The following is a 22,666-nucleotide window of genomic DNA, read 5'->3' as shown; positions in this document are numbered from 1 at the left end:
TTCTCTAGTTGCAGTGAGTGGGGGCTACTCTTCCTGTGGTGCACAGGCTTCTCCTTGTGGTAGCTTCTCTTGTTGCGGAGCATGGGCTCTAGGTGCACAGGCTTCAGTAGTTGTGGCATGCAGGCTCAGTAGTTGTGGCACACGGGCTTAGTTGCTCCGCAGCATGTGGGATCTTCACGGATAAGGGCTCAAACCCATGTCCCCTGCATTGGCAGGCAGATTCTTAACCACTGCGCCACCAGGGAAGCCCCGTGAATTATATCTTAATAAAGCTGTTTCTAGAATGATACATTTGCAATGTGTATGAGTGTATGTGTGAAATATATAAGCATTAACAAGGCTTAAAAAAAATAAATCAAATCAATAGTAACAAAAGCTATGTCTGAATAGAATTAAAGATGATTTTTATTTTCTTTTTAGCTTTACAGACTTTCCAGATTTCTGGCTTTTTTGATCAACTAACAGCTCCAAAATTTTTTCTATAGTAATGGGTTCTCATGCCAAATCACTACCATTTATAGTATTATCTAATATCATCCAGTATTTCTTCACCTTGTTTTCTAAATCACAATGGGAAAGTTTATCTTTCTTTCTTGCTAACTTCTATTTTATTGATTTCAGCAAATTTTTCCAAACTATTGAGGACTTTTGAATTTTAACACTCAACTACTATGACGACCACATTTACTAATTAATCAAGTTACTTCTCTCCATTCAAATTCTAAAACATAAGTTCTGCCCCTACCTTTTTATCTGAAGTGATAAGTTTAAATGCTTCTGTTACTTGATGGACTGTGGCACCACCACCAACATCAAGAAAGTTGGCTGGAGTCCCTCCATGAAGCTTTATTATATCCATTGTGGCCATTGCCAAACCAGCACCATTTACTATCAAGAAGGGAAAATGATTTGTATAAGCAACAAACAAAGAAAATAAATTAAGCTTAGCCAATCCAACTCTTAACATAAAAACAGGTGGTACCTAGACAGCCTATATTTCCATCTAGGCCAATGTAGTTGAGATCTGCCTTAGCTGCATCTTTGTCCCTTTCATCTTCCTGGGTCCAGTCCTGTAGGTCAAAGATTTTCTTCTGGCGGTAAGCTGAATTAGAATCAAAATTGATCTTTGCATCCATACATAGCACTTTGAAGGAAAAAAAGAAAGTGATGTTAATTTCAAGATAGACACAATAAACTATACAGTAATCAAATGTTTTTAACTTCAGAAGAAAAACACATTTTGTTACTTACTTAAAGTATTTCAATCTATGTACACAATTAATTCAAACTGTTTCTTGAAAAAGAATATGTGAGAATTAAAACTGCCCCATCAAAGTTACTGGTTCTACACCTATCCTAAGCAACAGATAAAGAAGGGGAAAAAAAAACCCTCAAAAGCATTTAATTTTCTTTTTAATTACCAAGAATTAACTGTCCATGCTCCTAGCTAACTCCTTTGCTTGGGCCCAGGGTCTCAACTCAAGGGGATTGTTCCACTAATTGTCTTTCCTGCACTATAAATTCCACCCCACCCCACTTTTCTATTGGCTAAATCAAACTGACTTGTAAAAATGCTGTTCTTTCCCCCACCTCAATAAAAAGAAAGAAAAAACTCTTTACTCCCTACCTCCCCCCAGCCTGTTACTCTCCTCTTTCTATACAGCATAACTCATGGAAAGAGTTGTCTCTTTAAACCTGGGGTCAGCAAACTATGGCCTACAGGCCAGATTCAGCCTGTGCTGGTTTTTTTATGGCCTGTGAGCCTACAAAGGGTTTTATATTTTTAACAGGTTATGAAGAAGAAAGAAGAAAGAAAGGGTAAAGGAAGAAGAAGAACAAGTAGAGAAATAGCAGTAACTGAGACTACATCTGCCAAGCCCTGCCTAAAAAACTCCCTGTACCAAGTTTTTCTCCTGCCATTCTCTCTTAAATCCACTCTAATCAGGCTTTTACCTCCAACACTCTACCAAAATGGCCCTTATGAAGGTTAATTCTCTGACTTCATCTTACAATATGTATTCTATCCCTTCCTTGCTCCAATGTAACTACAACTTTCTCCTTATTCCTGAACAGATAGAGGCTAAAAGAACTGAGCAGTTTCAGCTGTTGCACAAAACAAGAGACAAAGTTTAGAGTCAGCCAAATTAACTATTAACAATAAAAACCAACATTCTTTCAGAGGAAGATGACAGAATTCAGTCTCCCAAAATGTCTAGTATACAACTAGAAATTACTAGACCTGTGAAGAAACAGGAAAATGTAACCAACAGTAAAGAGACAAAGCAGTCAAAAGAAACCAAACTCAAGATGACTCAAATTTTAAAGTATCAGAGGACTGTGAAATAGCTATTTTAAACATGTTTAATGATTTAAGGGAAAATATGGTCATAATAAAGCACCACGTAAATAATCTCAGCAGAAAAAAAAACTATGAAAGGAACCACATTGAAAATTTGGAACTAAAAAGTACAAATTGAAATCACTGAAATCACTGGTGAATGATAATATGTATGTTTCTTGGATTGTGATCCTTCAGATCCCTTGTATTTTGATAATCATTTATAAATTTATAGTTATAAATTGTGGCATATCTATATATGACAGATTTTCCAAATATTAAAATAAGTGTTTTAGAAGAATGCTTTAGTAAATGCAAAAAGTGCTCAAGATATGTTAGCAAAAAAATCTGCATGTAACTTTACAGTTGGCCCTCCATACCTGCAGTTTTGCATCCAAAGATTCAACCAACCACGGATTATGTAGTACTGTAGTACATACTTATTGAAAAAAAAATCTGCTTATAAGTGGACCCTCATGGTTCAAATTCATGTTTTTCAAGAGTCAACCATATATCTATTAAATTAATAAAATTAACATGCCATTCAACAAACAATGAGGAACACATAGTAAAGGCATTAATCCTTAGTAGGCCTCTAAAGTATATAAACTCAAGAAGATAAAGACTGGTTCACTCAGGTGATGGTGATTCTCCAATAAAAACATACTTGGGGGCCTCCCTGGTGGCGCAGTGGTTGAGAGCCCGCCTGCCGATGCAGGGGATACGGGTTCGTGCCCCGGTCTGGGAGGATCCCATATGCCGCGGAGCGGCTGGGCCCGTGAGCCATGCCCGCTGGGCCTGCACATCCGGAGCCTGTGCTCCGCAACGGGAGAGGCCACAACAGTGAGAGGCCCACATACCGGGAAAAAAAAAAAAAAAAAAACATACTTGGGGTGAAATACCTAGGAAGCATATTTCCTAGACCTGAGCTCTGCAACAACAGTTGTCAGCCACTGACAACTCTGCTAACAGCAAGCGTATGTGTAATATCAGTAAACAGAGCCCATACTCAATTCATAGTGTTCAAAAGAGGAAAAACTTTGAAGAAATGTACATTTTGGGTTTTTTTCCCCCCTAGAAGTCACAAATGCACCAGGCCAAAATTAATTCCTTACTTGGATATTTCTCCCAACTGAGTTCAGGTCCATAGGTAAGATAATCAAGACAATTGGCATCCTGGGGAGACTAATATCAGTCCATTCTCTTTCATTCAGCTTTCACTGAGTTTCTACAATGACCCTTGATAAAACGAAGTACATGGTTCTGAGAACATTATTGTGCCTGAGATCACTGTCCCTGGCAGTGGGAATGGCTTGAGTTTTGGGGGGCATTTTCTCCAAATTTGGTAATTGAGGATCAAAGCTGTGATAAACTTATATGTATTATTAACCTTTTGTACACTTTTAGAATTCAGGCACATAAGAGATCTGAAATTCAAATAATATAACTTCTGAGATCACAAAGAAACTCCACCCATTCCTATGACAGACAGTCCAAACTGCCATGGCTAAAAGAATTTTAAAACTATCTAGAATTCATAACCTCTCATTCAATCAAAATATTTACGAAATTAGAAAGAACATTAATTTCTTTGAACTTCTAACTCAGATAAGAGAATGTGACTTGGGACTTCAGTTCTCTAGGTCCTCTGGACTTTTATCACATTTGGACTTTAAATCCAGCTGTGTCTTTATGTAATTTACTATTAGAGTATTTCAGAGTATTTTAATGCCATAATCTAATCTCACTGATGAACTTTTGAAATTCCAACAGACAACCTGACTGAACATAACATGGTGTCAGAAACAGAAAAGAATAAATTTTCAGAATTGAGCATAACACTTTCTTAAAGCTGATACTGGTGTACTATTTTGACCCATTTTAGAAACTTCTGGGGGTAAAAATCTAAACTACCTATAGATGCTCCCATAATAGCCAAAGGAACAACGGCTGGGATTGGAAAGGCAGCCTCAAAGTCAGAACAAGATTACCCAAACAGACAACTAACCTCTCCTCCCTCAAGAGCTCCACATCCACCCTGACAGATCACAGGCTTGATGGTTGAGCTCAGTGGGTAAAGAAAATACTAAGGAATGTTTGGGGGGGAGGGGGCGGGATCAAGTCTTCCCCACTCCTGATGCTTCCTTTCACATTCAGAGGATTCACTTAGTATAAGATCTGTCTCTCACTGTCTGTTTACTTAATTCTTCCCAGAGGAAAGGACGCAAATTATCTGTCTAGTTAATCTAGATATTATAAAACTAGGCATGCATAATTCTGCTCAATCCTTCTTCCTCTTGGGAGTAAGCTTCCCACAGCAAACAACCATTTCCAACTGCTATTCCCAAGGCATAGTCTATCCCTGAAAGGACTGCCCTGTTAAAGCCTCATATTTGAATAGATTTATTAAGTCTGTCTAATTGTGTAATTTAGTTGTCGGATCCATTTTAATTAGAACTCTGTCAGTGAAGATCAGTAATCACTGGAAGATCTCTCTCAGAAACCCCAATGATGGCAATGGTATGCTAAGCTATTTAAGCAACTGTATTCAAATATATATATATATATATATATATATATATATATATATATATATGTATTTTTTTATATTACCTTATGTTTTCAGAGCATTACTAGGAAAATAAGTCTAGAGTCTATAAGCTTTCTTCTTACAATTATTCAAACAATTAAACCAGTACAAATTAAGAGGTATACTTCATTCTATGCAGCATATATGTTCCAAAAAAACTGTGCACAAAGGAAATAATTCCAAATTTAGTCATTCAAAATATCTTTAAACTACTATTTTAAGGAATACTATGATAATTTCCCCAAATGTATATTCTATCTTGTCATATGGTAACTTAGTACCAAAAGGAGACAAATATCTATATTTTCTATTTTTAAAAATATTACTTTTGAAACTCAATATGAACCTTATAAATAAAACATATCAATCTGCATATGTTTATAACTACATAGTCTGCATTGGTCTAAAGCCTCCATTCAAAATATATAAAGAAAGTACTGTGAGAAATGTCGATCTGCTAACAGAGCCTGAGCTTGAACTCATCTGTAAAATAAAGCCTTCTCCTTTCCATTCCCACTGCCTTTGTTACCTCCTGCTTAGATTACTGCTACAGCTTCTTAACCTAAAAGATATACCTTATCGCTAATCTCTTCCTACTCCAATAATGTTGATATACTACTCTCTACCCAAAATATCCCTGTCATACAACTGTGTCATATGTAAGAGTACAAATTCTGCAGTTGACTGTTTAGATTCACCGCCCAGTTATACCACTAGCTATGTGTCCCTGGGCAAGTCACTTAACCTTTTGGTAACTCAGTTTCCTAACCTATAAAATAAGGATAGTAATAGTATCTACCTCACAAAACTGCTATAAACATTTAATGAACTATAGGGGTCCATATCTGAAAAGTTCTTACAATAGTGCCTAGCATATAGTATTTGCTATGTTTTCATTAAATAGAGTTTAAAAAAATAAGCTTTACTATAGGAAACCAAAGTATACTTAGAATGTCTCTTCTGTACGGTCAAAATTCAAAACTATGTACTATGAAAGAAGAAACTGAAAATAAACCTAAACATGGGAGACAAGCTGAAACTGAGCAGAGATATTTTTCAAAGACTAAGGAAAACAAATGCAACAATAGAATTAAAATCTTCAAATGAAGAACAAAATCAACAGTCTCTGTATACCAGCAATAAACAGTAAGAAAATACAATGGCAGAAAAGATCCCATTCAAAATAGCAAAAAAATATATTTCTACAAATAAATCTAAAAAGAAATATAATACCTATCCAAAGAAAATAAGTCTTATTTAAAAAAATATAAATCAAGACTTACATAAATGGAAAAATAAGGTATTTCTAGTTGGAAAAACTGATTACTAGGAAGATGTTAATTTTTCCCTAACAATTTATAGGATGAATACAATTCCAATAAAATTCCAGTATGATCAGTTTTGAAACCTGACAAAAGGATTCTAAAGGTTGCCTAGCAATAGGAGTTAGTAATTTCACATCCAAGTACCAAATGCAGGACCAAAGGCTTCAAGGAGTTTGAGAACCCCTAAACTGCATGAAAAACATTGCATATGCACATGCACACATGGGAACACTGGTGCAGACTCCTTGGTGAGGGTTGCTCGTTTTCATGCAATTTTCACTGCATTTCTTAAAATTTGTCCTTGACCTACAAAGGGTTAAGTAATGCCAATCTAAAAGAATAAATAGGTAAGAACTGCCTCCCTTAAAAAAAAAATATCGGTTTCATACAGATAATTCTCCTTCACTGGACATTTCATTTTTAAAATGTGCATCAGCCCTCACTCTTTAAAAAAATTTAATTATTTTTAGTTTTATAAACTACCTCTACAATCACAAGAAAATTTACTCATTTTTCTTTATACAACCATATAAATGACCAGTTAAAAACTGACTTCTATAATAATGAATATAACTAATTAGAAGTATAAAAGTGAAAGAGAGCTACAAATGTTTAAGATTAGAAATGTCCAAAGAGACTTGAAACAAAATCAAACAAATTACAGCAACAGAAGCAATTAATGTAAAATATCAAGAAAAATTTAGGCTACAATAAAGCAACTTATATTTTTAGAAAAACTATACATGGAAGGCATGATAATTCAAAACCTGATTTACCTTTTAAACATACGTAAAAGAAAAACTGTCAAAGTGACAAGCTAATCTTACTTCCCTAATATTAAAGGACTCTAGTATCAGAATACACACTTTGTACAATAACAATCATGGTGTCTCTAAAGTTTGAAACCTGGGGAGACTAAAATGGCTAATTCCCCAAAACTACAACTATTTATTCACTACTGCAGTGGATACTCTAATCCATCACTGCCCAACAGAACTTTTTGCAATGATGAAACTGTTCTTTATGTGTGCTGTCCAACACAGAGCTGTCCAATACATGGGCCTACAGAGCACTGGAACTGTAACTAGTGCAACTGAGAAATAGTTTAATCTTGTATCATTTCAATTAATTTTAACTGCCTCATGTGACTGGTAGCTGCCATACAGTGCAGCTTTATATACTTATTTAAGGTGTTTGTTTTAAAGGGTCTGTTTAATATTTGGTCACATTCACTCTTTTCATTATAAAATAAGCTTCTACATAGAAATGAGTTCACTTCCTTATGAGTTCAACTTCCTCGGTGAAGAATAGGATAAGTGGATAAACAGACAATCAATGTTTGATAAAAGAAGATAAGGTACCTTACCAGCTCCGTCTGAATCTTCTACCATTGGATTTATTTCTACCATGGTTGCATCATATTTCAGAAAAAGGCTGTAAAGCTTGATCATGTTTTCTGCTGCAGAATCCACAATATTGGCTGGAAATCCCATCTTCTGTGCAAGCTGAAAGCAATTTGTCTCTTTATTATAGGAATACTGTATACATCCAATCAACATTAAATTATTACAAATAAAAAACCTTGTAGTTTATCGTTTAAATAATAAGCATGACTCATTTATGGTCAAACATCGATCACTGAAATACCATCTACTATCACTAAATGGTTAAACAAAAGTTTTTATTCAAAATCCTCACAAAGCAGGTAGTATGCCCATTTTACAAAGAAAGAGATTCAGAGAGGTCAAATGACTTGTCATTCGCCTCAATTCCTGTCCCTGTGTTATTCCATAGCCTCCATACTACCACTAAGCCTTATGGCCAACCTAAACTGAAAAAAGAGGCTTACATTTTATTAAAACTACATATAAAAGGTAGACTGATAATCCAAATGGTCCAAAAACAATGGCCAAAATATTAACTCACCCTATTTTACCTTTTAGGTAATTTATGAAGAGTGTCTACCAAGCAATGAAGACACGTCCAGTCAAACAAGTATTATCCCATTCATTCAAAAATCTACTGGACACCTAACATATGCTAGATTCAAAAGATATGCAGGTACTTAAGCTTCTAATCTAGTAGAAGAGTTTACAGTCTTGAGCAGAGATTCCTCCCTAAATATACCTGAAGAGCTTTTTTTTTCCCCTTTCAATTTTTATTTATTTATTTATTTATTTTTGGCTGCATTGGGTCTCCGTTGCTGCACATGGGCTTTCTCTAGTTGTGGCGAGCAGGGGCTACTCTTCGTTGCGGTGTGCGGGCTTCTCATTGTGGTGGCTTCTCTCGTTGCGGAGCATGGGCTCTAGGCGCGCGGGCTTCGGTAGTTGTGGCGCATGGGCTTAGTTGCTCTGCGGCATGTGGGATCTTCCCGGGCCAGGGATCAAAACTGTATCCCCTGCATTGGCAGGCAGATTCTTATCTACTGTGCTCTTCAAGGAAGCCCTGAAGAGCTTTTAAAAAAATACACACACCAGGACTTCCCTGGTGGCACAGTGGTTGAGAGTCCGCCTGCCGATGCAGGGGACACGGGTTCGTACCCCGGTCCAGGAAGATCCCACATGCCGCGGAGCGGCTAGGCCCGTGTGAGCCATGGCCGCTGAGCCTGTGCGTCTGGAGCCTGTGCTCCGCAACGGGAGAGGCCACAACAGTGAGAGGCCCACGAACCACAAAAAAATACATACACCAAGGTCTCAACCCAGAAGTTGTGGTTCACAAGTTCTACAGTGGACCAAAAATCCATAAATATTTTAAAGTTCTATAAGCAATTCTGAACCACTGGTGTAGAAGCCACATGTCTCTTTTTTTATCCTAACTGTTGCAGCTGCTCAGGAAACCTATGGAGTAGTTTTCTCCTCACTTCCAATTGCTATCTAAGGCTACAATATATCTGACTTTCAATAACAGAAAATATTAAATTCTTTGAAAGTGAATGTGATTCTTGCAAGAAGACAAATGCAAATAATCAAATGAAAATAAAGTGGATGATCAAACTAAGAAATGTAATTTTGGGTTAAATATTTCAAAAAAAGAATAATGAGAAATAAAGTACCATTTCATTTAGGAAGATCTTCACTAGGTTACAATCTACTGTTTTAAATGTAAACATCTGAGAATTGCAAAAGAATTCTGATCAGCCCAGTATGACATTAGTTTGTCAAGCACTGGGCTGGGAACTATTTCTGTTCATCCATCACTCAAAAAGGTACAATCTTAGTAGATTATTCCTTCAAGTATTCTTGTAAATCAAGTATTTTCTTTTTCATTTAAATTTAAGTCTCCAGTCATCACTCTCACATAACTACCTAATGAATCAAATCTCTGTCCCCTTTAAACATTTATACGATTCACTTGCCTAAATGACTTGCTTCACGCTTTAGCAGGGAAATCTTTGTATCAGTCAAAATTCCTGCTCTATTGTACTTCAATACCATAAGCTTCTTTTGACAGTTTCCTAATAAGAGATGTTAATTTCATTCAAACTTTAATATTCAAACTTCTTTTTAAGATGGGTCACTCATTTTTTATATATAAACTAAACAATTTAATAGCAGTATTACAAACATTAACAAGCAACCCTCACAGGCCATAATACTAAACTTCATGGTTAAGTTTTTGTTTTGGGGGGCTTTTCTTGGGTGGGGTGGGAATCGAATGGGAGGAAGAGGCATACAAGAAGGATGGTACAGAAAACTAGTGAAACTTTAGGCACAATTTACTGAGTATGTGCATACACTGAGAGAAAGTCCACAGCTTTAAACAGATTCTTAAAAGCGTCCATAAAACCCCCCCAAAATAAAATCTCTGATCTATCGTAGGGATCTATGAGACAGTGTCCCTACCATTCCATACAACTTACAGGAAATAAAGGGGGGGATAGGACATGTTAAATGCCACCATGGGGATGGATGTAAAATCTAGACTATGAAAAATGATAAAGTATAATTAACCCAGGTTCTTCAACAAAATGAAAGAAAATGGATGAAGAAAGTGAGGGAAAGGAAACCTATAAACTAGAAGAAGACCTATGAGACCTATTAACCAACCACAGTGAAAGAACTTATATGGATCCCAACTCAAACTGTAAAAGAAAAAAAAAATTGAGACAATTAGGGAATTTGAATGACTGGGTAAGTGATGATATTAAGAAGTTATTGTTAGTTTTACTAGGGATGGCAATAGTGTAGTGGCTATTTTAAAAGAATCCTTATCTTTTAAAGATACACAGTAAAATATTTATGGAGGATATGAAGAAAAACACTTTAGATACTTCTAAAAAGTTGCAATTTCAAACTACATATTAACATGCATTAACACTCAAAAAATTTTTTAAGAAGTTTTGTCAATCACTTCACTTATACAGAGTTAATTCTCTTTAAGGGTTGTAATTATCCAATCAAAAGCTAGAAATGTTTCGGAGTACAACATACCCGGACAGCTTGTTCCTTTTTGATGCCTTCTACAATATCAATAGGTTCTTTAACTATGGCCTCAGGAGTCTCAGCAGCAACATCTTCAATGTTGACACCACCTTGAGAACTTCCTATCAATACAGGACCCTAGCAGGAGGGGAAACAGCCAAAATATCTAGATTTTATTTTGGAACCGTCAATAAAATCTTAATATCTATTTGTGTACACTATCAGACTTATACATCTATCACTCCCCACTATTTTTAAATTCCCTTGAGAATTTATCCTTGCATCTCCTGCACAATGCCCCCCTAAGTGTTCAACTGAAATAATGGAAAAGAAGTGAAAAGGAAGAGGAAGACAATGGCTCACCTGTGAGGGAAAAAGATTAAAAATAGATACAAATGTATACCAAACAACTTAATATAAACACATACATATGTGAAATATAACCTAAGCATTTTTCACAAGAACTGAAGGGACATTAAAGTATTGTTTAAAGAACATTAAAAAATCATAAAACAGTTTACTGATATTTAATAAGGAAAGCCTAATAAACAAAAGGTCCTGATTTTGTAAGCTCTAGCCCTACTGGAAGTCAGTAAAAAAGAAAGCTACCTACCTTGAAAGAATAGCTCTGGCTATTATCATGAGCAATATAAGAAGGTAAGATGATAAATACCAAACAATTAAGTTAACTTTTAAGTCTTCTAAAATCAATCAAGCAAAAACAAAGTAAAATTATCTAATAGATTTACTAATTTATGCACAAAACCAGAAATAATCTTAACATGCAAAAACAAGGAAATGGTAAAACCATGCTACTAAAGATTATTTAATGCATCTAGAAAGGAAAATGATCTCAGCAGTGTAATCTGGGAAAAAATGATACAAAACCTTAGATTCTATTCTCAACTGTGTTTTTTTTTTAACATAAAGTGTGTTTAAATATGCACCCTCCCACTATTCACACAAGCAGAAAAAAGATAAGAAATAAAACATTAAATGATAAGACTTTTGTTATTTTATGTGTCACTATTTTCCAAAAAAAAATTTCTACAGTGAATATATTATTCTTAATCCAGAAAAAAGAAAAAACAAACCTCAAAAGACTAATTTCACTTTTCTATCCCAGCACCTAAGTGTTTCAGTAACAAATTCATTTCAAGGTATAATGTAAAGAAATAATATTATATTCATTACTGTTTGGAGAACAATACAGTCCTTCAAATCCTCAAAATATGGCAATAGCCAAAGGGACCAGGGTGGGGGAGGCGGGGGGTGTGTGTGGAATTTATTATTTTTTAAAGAGAGTTAACTGTTATTTAGGCAAAAAAAAGATTTAAGTATCAGCCTTCCAGGAGAAAAACTGGGTGCTTGAGGAACAAGGATGGGTGGAAGATTTGTATTTCCCTGTACATCTTTGTACCTTTTAAATTTTATACTGCCTGACTAGATTTCAGTATACATGTGTAATAGAGAATTTGGCTGGCCTTTGTCCCCAGTACGTGGGAGGCAACTTCTAAACCCTCCCCTACATCTGAGAGTTTATGTTAATGAGGTGACTCACAACGGACCCCTAGATAATACAAAGGAGATGACTCAGGTGGGCACTGACCAGGTCAGAAAGACTAATGATGTGATTAGAAGGTTGGAGCTTTGAGCCACATGATATCAGCCTACACTTCCAAGAGGGAAGGAGGCCTGGAGATTAAGTTTAACTCAGTGGGCAATGATTCAGTCAATCATTACTACTTCATAACCCCTGCACACCCCCACTGCCACTACCCAAAAATACTCTGGACATCAGGGTCAGCAAGATGGTGGAAAAGAAAGCCCCAGATTTTGCTCTCCCACAGAAACACTAACTTAACAACAATATATGACCAAAATGTCTATTAGAGAAAACCAGAAACCAGTTAAGAAGTTGCAGTACCCCAAGCAAGTTCAACTGCAAGGAAATGGGTACGAAAAGTCATTTTATTTCATCTAAGTGAGCCCCTCCCCCAAGCCAACACAGCTCAATATCTGAGAAATAGCCCAATGCGGGGCTTCCCCCTTGGGAGGGAAAGAGAAGAGTCAAATGTGCATCCAACATTTCTGCTTTTCAGGGGTCTGTCCAAGGAATTGGTTTCTGTCTCACCTGACTTGGAGGGCTAACAGGGAACCTGCAAACTCTGAATGTCTTGTGGGGGAGAGGCACTGAGAACAAAAGAAAGCTCAGCAACTTGTGACAGCACCAGAGAACTTGTAATACTACAGACAGAAGCCAACACAGCTCACCAAAGTTGGAGGAAAGTACCCAACTCATGGCTTTCTTTTTAACAACTCAAGGAAGTAGAAAAAGAAGAACAAACTGAACCCAATGTTAGCAAAAGGAAGGAAATAATAAAGATTAAAGCAGAAACATATGAAATAGAAAATTTAAAAAAAAACAGAAAAAAATTAGCAAAACTAAGAGTTGGCTTGTTAAAATGATCAACAAAATTGACTAACCATTAGCTAGACTAAGATAAAAAGAAAAGATTCAAATAACAAAAAGCAGTAGTGAAAGAGAAGACATTACAACTGATGCCACAGAAGTGAAAAGGACCATAAAAGACTACTATGAACAATCAAACACCAACAAATTGGGTAACCTAGAAGAAATAAATTCCTAGAAACATACAATCTACCAAGACTGAGCCATGAAGAAATAAAAAATCTGAATAGACCTATAACAAGGAGATTGAATGAGTAATCAAAAACCTCCCGACAAAGAAAACCCAGGACGAGATGGCTTCACTGAAGAATTCCACCATTCTTTCTCAAACTATTCCAAAAAAAAAAAGAAAACTGAAGAGGAGAGAACACTGCCAAACTCATTCTATAAGGCTAGCATTACCCTGTTACAACATTAGACAAAGATACTACAGGAAAACTACTGACCAATATCCCTGATGAATATTGATGGAAAAACTCTTAACAAAATATTAGCCTACCAAATTCAATGACACATTAAAAGGATTATATATCATGATCAAAGGGGGTTTATTCCTGGAATGCAAGGATGGTTCAACATTGGAAAATCAATCAGTGTACCACACCACATTAGTAGAATCAAGGTCAAAAACCACATGACCATCTCAATTGCTGCAGAAAAAGCATTTGAAAAAATTCAACACCCTTTCATAAAAACACTCAACAAACTAAGAAGAGAAGGACTACATCAACATAAGAAAGGCCACAGATGAAAAGCCTACAAAGAACATCATATTCAATGGTGAACAACTAAACGCTTGCCTTCTAAGATTAGGAAAAAGGCAAGGATGCCCATTCTCACCATTTTATCCAATATAGTATTGGAAGTCCTCGCTAGAGCAACCAGACAAGAGAAAGAAACAGAAAGCACCCAAATAGGAAAGGAAGAAGTAAAATTACCTCTGTTCACAGATATCATCATGCATATACAAAACTCTCAAGAATCCCCCAAAAAACTGGCTAAGAATAAATGAGTTCAGCAAAGTTATAGCACAAAATCAACACACAAATATGTCTTGCATCTCTATACACTGACAATGAACAATCCAAAAAGGAAATTAAGACATTGATCCCATTTATTGATATAACAGAGTCAAAAAGAATAAAATACTTAGGAATAAACTTAACCAAGGAGACAAAAGACTTGTACACTAAAAACTACAAAACAATGCTGAATGAAATTGAAGAAGACACAGATAAGTAAACATCCTGTGTTCATGGATTGGAAGACTTAATATTATTAGAATGTCCAATACTACCCAAAGCAATCTACAGATTCAATGCAATCCCTATTAAAATCCTAATGGTATCTTTTCCCCAATACAATCTTTTTTCCACTGTCCATTTTTTGCAAAAATAGGGAAAAAAATTCCTAAAATTCACATGGAATCTCATAGGACCCTGAATAACCAAACTATCTTGAGAAAGAAAAACAAAGCTGGAGGCCTCTTACTTCCTGATTTCAAAACATATTACAAAGCTATAGTAATCAAAACAGTATGGTTCTGACATAAAGACAGACCTCAATGGAACAGAATAGAGAACCCAGAAATAAATCCTCATATATATGGTCAAATGGTCTTCCAAAGGTACCAAGGCTACACAATGGGGAAAGGACAGGCTCTTCAACAAATGGTATTAGGGAAACTAGATACCACATGCATAATAATGAAGTTAGACCCTTACCTTATACATATGCAAAAATTATCTCAAAATGGATGAAAGACCTAAATGTAAGACCTGAAACTGTAAAATTCCTAGAAAACACAGGGGGAAAAAAAGCTTCATGACATTGGATTTGGCAATAATTTCTTGAATAAGAGAAAATCACAGGCAACAAAAGCAAAATACACAAATGGGACTATATCAAACTTAAAAACTTCTACACAGCAGAAGAAACAACAAAAAGGCAACCTAGAGACTGGGAGAAAATATATGCAAACTGTATGTGAGAGATTAATATTCAGAATACACAAAGAACTATAACTCAACCAGAAAACCAAACAACCCAATTTAAAAATCGGCAAAAGACTTGAATAGACATTTCTCCAAAGGAAATACACATCTTAGCTTAGGATGCTATAACAAAATACCAGACTGGGTGGCTTAAACAACAGACATTTATTTCTCACAATTCATGGTTCACACCCATATTAATCTCCTTATCAAATGGTTCTTCAGCCACACCCTTCATAATTATCTTCCGAATAGCTTTCTAGTTTTTTGCAATATAGGCAGGCTGAGAATTTTCCAAACGTTTAACTTCTGATTCCTTTTTGCTTAACAATTCCTTCTTCAATTCATTTCTCTCTTCTCAAATTTTACTATAAGCAGTAAGGAGAAATGAAGCCACCCCTTCAATACTTTGCTTAGAAATCTCCTCAGCTGGGACTTCCCTTGTGGCGCAGTGGTTAAGAATCCACCTGCCAATGTAGGGGATATGGGTTTGAGCCCTGGTCCGGGAAGATCCCATGTGCCTCAGCGCAACTAAGCCCGTACTCCAGACCCCACGAGCCACAACTACTGAGCCTGCACACCACAACTACTGAAGCCTGCGCACCTAGAGCCGGTGCTCTGCAACAAGAGGAGCCACCGCAATGAGAAGCCTGTGCACCGCAATGAAGAATAGCCCCCGCTCCCGCAACCAGAGAAAGCCCATGCGCAGCAACGAAGACCGAAAGCAGCCAAAATTTTTTAAATTAATAAATAAATTTGTTTAAAAAAATCTCCTCAGCAAAATATTTAATGTCATCACTCCCAAGTTCTACCTTCCACAAAACACTGGAACATGAATACAATTCAGTCAAATTCTTTGCCACTTTACAACAAGGATCATCTTTTTTGCACCATCCAAAGACATGTTCTTCATTTCTGAGACCTCACCAGAATGGTCTTTACCATCCGTACTTCTACCAACATTCTGTTCATGATTATTTATATAATCTCTAAGAAGATGGAAGCTTTCTCTGTATCTCTACTCTTTTCTTTCTGAGTCCTCACCAGAATCAACTTTAAAAGTCTTTTCATGGCAATCTCACCTTTTTCTAGCATGCACCTCAAAACTCTTGCAGTTACACAGTTCCATGACATTGGCAGTTAAGGCTTCAATATATGAATTTTGGGGAAGACATAAACATTCAGTCCATAATAACATACAAATGGCCAACAAGCATGTGAAAGGGTACTCAATATATTATTAATCATTGGGGAAATGCAAATCAAAACCACAATATTACCTCATACCCATTAGGATAATTTCTGTCAATAATAATAATAATAGTGTTTATGAGAAAGTGGAGAAAATGGAACTCTTGTACTCTGTTGGTAGAAATGTAAAATAGTGGACTCACTGTAGAAAACAGTATGGAGGTTCCTCAAAAACTTCAATATATGATCCAGCAATCCCACTTCTGGGTATATATCCAAAAAAACTGAAAACAGAACCTCAAATAGATACTTCCACGCCCATGTTAACTGCAACATTATTGATAATAGCCAAGAGGCAGAAGAAACCTGGATGTCCGCCAACAGATGAAAGATAAAGAAAATAATGTGCATAAATACAGTGGAATATTACTCAGCCTTTAAAAGTAAGGAAATCTTGACATATGCTACAACATAGATGAACCTTGAGGACATTAGGTTAAGCAAAATAAACCAATCGCAAAAAGACAAATACTGCATGATTCCACTGATATGAGGTATCTAAAAGAGTCAAAATCTTAAAAATAGAAAGAATGGTGGTTGCCAGGAGTTGGAGGAAGGGATAAAGGAGAAGGTGTTTTTCAATGGATATACAGTTTCAGTTTCACAAGATGGAAAATGTCCTTGGGCTTCCCTGGTGGCGCAGTGGTTGAGAGTCCGCCTGCCGACGCAGGGGACACGGGTTCGTGCCCCGGTCCGGGAAGATGCCGCGGAGCGGCTGGGCCCGTGAGCCATGGCCGTTGGGCCTGCGCATCCGGAGCCTGTGCTCCACAACGGGAGAGGCCACAGCAGTGAGAGGCCTGCATACCGCAAAAAAAAAAAAAAAAAAAAAAAAAAGAAAATGTCCTTGATCTGTTGTACAATATGCACAAAGTTAACATTATTGTACTGTACACATAAAAGCTGTTAAAGATAGTAAATTTCATATTCTATGTTTTGACCACAATTTAAAAAATAAAAACCACTCGACTAGAAACTCAGTGAGCTTTTGTGGTTGCCAATATTCTGTGTATTGTCACATATCAATATGTCAGGAGAGTGACACATCCCTGAAGCAAATGGAAACTTTATGCTTGGGACTCTCCCAGACCTTGCCCTATGCATCATCTGTCCATTTTGCTGGTTCTGATTTGTATCCTTTGGCAATAGTAAAACTGTAATCACAAGTGTAGTATTTTCCTAAGTTCTGTGAGTCATTCTAGCAAATTATGGAACCTGAGGGGTACTAGGAATTCCCAAACTTGTTGCCAGCTCATCAGAAGTGAGGGTGACCTGGGGACCCCTAAACTTGAGGCTGATGTCTGAAGTGAGGGCAGTCATGTGGAGGACTGTGCCCTTAACCTGTGAAGTCTGGCTCAATTCTGGTTACTTGGTGTCAGAACTCACTGCAACAAACACAAAAAAAATTTAATAGAAGAATTCATTGTGCGTTTCTGAGACTAAAGAAGAGAACAATGGCAAGCTTAAGTCAAGGGAAATGTTTGAAATTAAAGTCTAATTTTTACTTTCTCTATAAATTTCAAATGAAAAGGTATTCTTCATTTCCTCCCTAGAAAGGCAATTCAAAATTATAAGCTTTTACAGAGATCTAAAGAGAGAGGAAAAAACTCAGATTTAAGAAGAATCTATCAACTACTGTCATGCTATTAAAGTAAAATATAGATAATTGAATCTACTGTCATGCTATTGAAGTATAATATAAGTAAATTAATCTACAGATAACCCCCAAATACAATTTTATTCAACTGAAAAGGTAGAATCAACAAACTTTTAAAGTATTTGAACATTTTATTCTAGTTTTACTGTCCTTTTCTTTTCATACCTACTGATAAGAGAAGTGAAAAGCCACATAAAAGGCAGCACTACTGGGGGAAAAAAGTTTCTCACTAAAGTAATGATTAGATCTCCAAGAGTTCGCTATAAGTTAGAGAAAAGTCTAAAAAAAAATACATAAGAAATAATATATAAAAGAAAGTGAAGGGCCTCCCTGGTGGCGCAGTGGTTGAGAGTCCGCCTGCCGATGCAGGGGATACGGGTTCGTGCCCCGATCTGGGAGGATCCCATATGCCGCGGAGCGGCTGGGCCCGTGAGCCATGGCCGCTGGGCCTGCGCATCCAGAGCCTGTGCTCCGCAACGGGAGAGGCCACAACAGTGAGAGGCCCGCATACCGCAAAAAGAAAAAAAAAAAAAAAAAAAAAAAAGAAAGTGAACAAATTCTCTTTGTACTAATTCCCTGACCAACTAGAAAGAAACCCCAAAATTTATAGCCGATTAGTCAGAAGAAAGCTTACATAGGTAAATAAAATAGAGATCAGTTAAAACAATGACTGTATTTTTGCATATGATCATGACTGCTGAATGAATTGGTGCTTCTGTTTAAATGATTTGGTTTTAACTTTTAAATTTTAGTAATAAGCTTTCAGAAAAATTTAAGTTCCAGCAAAGAACTGTAATTTCAAATAAATTAATAATGCTATTTTCACCTTCTTAACCTAAATCCTCTTTTCTTGTTGGTCTTGCAAAAGGTTTTGCCTTAAAATGGATTTGAATTTAAAATCATATGACAAAGAGGCCACTTAAAATAAATATCTCTTTTTAAGAAAAGTATGGAAAATAAAATTTGGAATTCTCGCAGCACATTTTATATTTAATCCAAGCAAAGTAAAAAACTGGGCCTCCCTGGTGGCGCAAGTGGTTGAGAGTCCGCCTGCCGATGCAGGGGATACGGGTTCGTGCCCCGGTCTGGGAGGATCCCATATGCCGCGGAGCGGCTGGGCCCGTGAGCCATGGCCGCTGAGCCTGCGCGTCCAGAGCCTGCGCGTCCGGAGCCTGTGCTCCGCAACGGGGGAGGCCACAACAGTGAGAGGCCCGCATACCGCAAAAAAAAAAAAAAAAAAAAAAAAAAAAACCTGACACAGTTAAACGTACCATTCATTTACAGCAGACTGCAATGTTTTACTAGGAAAATAAAGCAGCAAATGTGATTTGTTAAATCAGATTTGTCTCAGCCCAGAAGTTCCCAACAGGCACTGGGCAAATGTTAAGAAATCTGATTTTTAAAAAGTACCAAAACACAGAATAGGAATTTAAATTGATTTTTTTTTGGCATGTCAACCCCATGGTACATATCTGCCCAGGCTTCCTGATGAAATACATACAAAGAATACCAATAGAGTTTATGATTCATCTTCTGAAAACAGATAAGCAACAAAAGCAATTTTCAAAGATCAGTTAAGTCCTGGACTTCCCTGGTGGTGGAGTTGTTAAGAATCCGCCTGCCAATTCAGGGGACATGGGTTCAAGCCCTGGTCCGGGAAGATCCCACATGCCGCAGAGCAACTAAGCCCGTGCGCCACAACTACTGAGCCCGCGTAACATAACTACTGAAGCCTGCGTACCTAGAGCCCGTGCTCTGCAACAAGAGAAGCCACCACAATAAGAAGCCCACACATGGCAACAAAAAGTAGCCCATGCTCACTGCAACTAGAGGAAGCCTGCACACAGCAACCAAGACCCAACGCAGCCAAAAATAAATAAATAAATAAATAAATTTTTAAGCCCGCATATTTAAAAAAAAAAAATCAGTTAAGTCCTAAGCATATGACTTTAATTCAATCAAAATGGGCTTTTCGGGCTTCCCTGGTGGCGCAGTGGTTGAGAGTCCGCCTGCCGATGCAGGGGACACGGGTTCGTGCCCCGATCCCGGAAGATCCCACATGCCGCGGAGCGGCTGGGCCCGCGAGCCATGGCCGCGGAGCCTGTGTGTCCGGAGCCTGTGCTCCGCAACGGGAGAGGCCACAGCAGTGAGAGGCCCGCGTACAGCAAAAAAAAAAAAAAAAAAAAAAAAAAAAAAAAAAAAAATGGGCTTTTCTTTTTAAATAGCTGACTTATTTTTTGTTGTTTAATAGGAACCTGTCCAGAGGGATTCCCAAAATAGTTCTTTTTACCCCAAAAAGTAACACCAACCAACTCCACATTGGACTAGTATGATAGCATCAAAGCACATTACAATGTCTTTGGCCAGATGGTTCAACTAGTACTATTGAATTTTTAGCATGAATTATTACAACTATATATTACTTGTGCAAATGAAATAAAAACATTTTTCCTTAATAAGACTCAGAGTTCTGCAAAAATTCAAGTTCTTAAAATGAATTCAAATTTGATCATTTTTCCTAATGCTTTAACATATCTTTAATACAATATATTCACTGTGTTATATACATATCTTTAATAACACATATTCAGTTTGCTACATTTATTCTAATCAAGATGAGCGACTCTGTGCAATATTACAGGACTCATATCTTAAACTGTCCAGGCAAATATACCTTGTTCCTGGCTATACAGAAAGTAAAAACATTAATAACTAACAAAATGATAGATGTTGATATATAACATCAATGAAAAGGAAAAGAAAATGTAGTGAAAATAAATGAATTTGTAAAAACATAATTTTTGCAAATATTTGTAATATATAAGGTTATTGTCATGGGATTTCTAAAGTAACTTACAAAACTAAATTCTATCACATAAAGAAACCTACAGAGGTAAAGACATCACTTAGGAACAAAACAATGTTCTTTAATCTTATATTCTTAGTGGGTTTTTACTACCATCTAGTGTTATACCTTGAAAAATACTTTCTTATAAAAATTCAAAGTTACAAAAGATATTTTATAATATCACTCAAACATTAAAAGAAAACTTAATTAACTGTAAAAAAAATCACAATATGGAAAACAGCTATTTTTTAAAAAGCTGTTTTATATAAGAAAACATTTTCATGACCCCTTAAAATTTTTGTTACATTACTAATTATGTAATTAGTGATGTTCTACATTAAATCCTGACTAGGGCTACCAAATATGTACCAGCCTGCTTCAAAAGACAAGCTAGTTACTACACAGATTCAGCTCATAAAAGTTAACCAATGCACTCAAAAAGCCAGATAATTACACCATAAAATCACTGTCCATGCCCTTTCCAAGCCCTAGGTCTATGAAGGAATTTTCTCTTCATGTGATGCCTTAAGTTCATTGCTAGCATTCTAAGTTCCATAAAGAGAACAGAGCAGAATAAGGTTATGCTCCTTAGAAGCATACTGTTTGCTACTGAATGCCATCCTTGAACTTACCAAGTATCAAATCCTCTTGTGAAACAAACTGCAAACTATAAAAAATACGAAGAGGTTGAAAAAGAAAAAGATGAAGCCAGGGATACACATTCTCTTAGCGGTTCTAGAGACTTTCTCTTTGGTTAGAATATCTTACTATGCTAGAAGTTATTTTCTCAGTCTATGGAATCTAAAGGTGAATCAGAAATGATTTAAGCTGCTCTTAGCAAATTAACAATTTGGAAATTCTGTGGATTTTATTTCAGCATGGTTTTGCCTGCAGTTTTTATTACCACAATATTATAGTATTAAGTTTGATGGCATTAATCATGTTGGTTTTTAAAAATGACATAAAAATATTGTTCCCATGACATATACAAATAGATTATGGACCATACCTTTTTAACCCTTCCCATACAAATAGAAATAATAATCAACTTTTGAAATTGAATGTAATAAGATCATCCTAAATGTATCATGTCTACAATTACTCACTTGAAATGACCTTTCCATTGTAATAGCAAAGTAGTATTCTCTCCTGGGATATCTTCGCTCACAAACCAATACTTGATTGCATATTCTGCCCTTTTCTCCTGTTTGCTTGGTAAACAACCTTTTCCCAATCATCTGTGAGGAAACAGCTTTTGCTTCTTCTGGACTAAAATAAGAAAAAGAACTCTAACTCTTTTCTCCTCCAACTGAGAAAAATAAAAGCACATGACAGCCAAAATCTTACCTCATCTAATACTTAAATCTCAGTATTTTTAATCAATTCAATAATAAGGGGCATCTTTTACAAATATACATTGTTTTCTTTAATAATGATGTTTGTATGTGTAAAACGTAACTTACGAGAAAACTATCTTCACTCCCCCTTTGAGGCCACTTTCAAATGTTCCTTTTCCTCTACCACCAGCTAAAACTTGTGCCTTTATCACAACATCTTTTGAACCTAGAAGAAAAACACTTCTATTAGATACAAAGTATGGGGCAGCAAGCAACACACAATATTTTGTTATTAAACACACATATTAAGCAGTGTTATTAAACATAGTAAAGTCTCATTTACCCACAAAGTCAAAAAAGGAGGCATTCCATGTACAGATTTTCTAGATTAGAACACTAAAACATTCACCACCTAAAGACCCACAAACTTAAAAA

At 36.3% G+C, this 22,666-nt stretch overlaps 1 protein-coding gene across 1 annotated transcript in view; it reads right to left on the bottom strand.

The window, feature by feature from the left end:
• The window catches only part of SUCLA2 (succinate-CoA ligase ADP-forming subunit beta), a 49,384-nt gene that overhangs the window by 10,412 nt on the left and 16,306 nt on the right, over positions 1-22,666 (bottom strand). Inside the window, exons 3-8 of the mRNA XM_060079710.1 lie at positions 22,358-22,457; positions 22,001-22,163; positions 10,684-10,812; positions 7,620-7,758; positions 983-1,144; positions 746-888 (exon numbers count right to left, since the gene is read on the bottom strand). Of these exons, the coding sequence (XP_059935693.1) occupies positions 746-888; positions 983-1,144; positions 7,620-7,758; positions 10,684-10,812; positions 22,001-22,163; positions 22,358-22,457 (836 nt within the window). The remainder of the gene's footprint in view (positions 1-745; positions 889-982; positions 1,145-7,619; positions 7,759-10,683; positions 10,813-22,000; positions 22,164-22,357; positions 22,458-22,666) is intronic.

Source organism: Mesoplodon densirostris, chromosome 17 (assembly GCF_025265405.1).
Source record: "Mesoplodon densirostris isolate mMesDen1 chromosome 17, mMesDen1 primary haplotype, whole genome shotgun sequence".
In the NCBI taxonomy this organism is placed as follows: Eukaryota; Metazoa; Chordata; class Mammalia; order Artiodactyla; family Ziphiidae; genus Mesoplodon; species Mesoplodon densirostris.
Note: the sequence above shows the minus strand (reverse complement) of the source record. Positions and strands in the feature narration are given on the sequence as shown.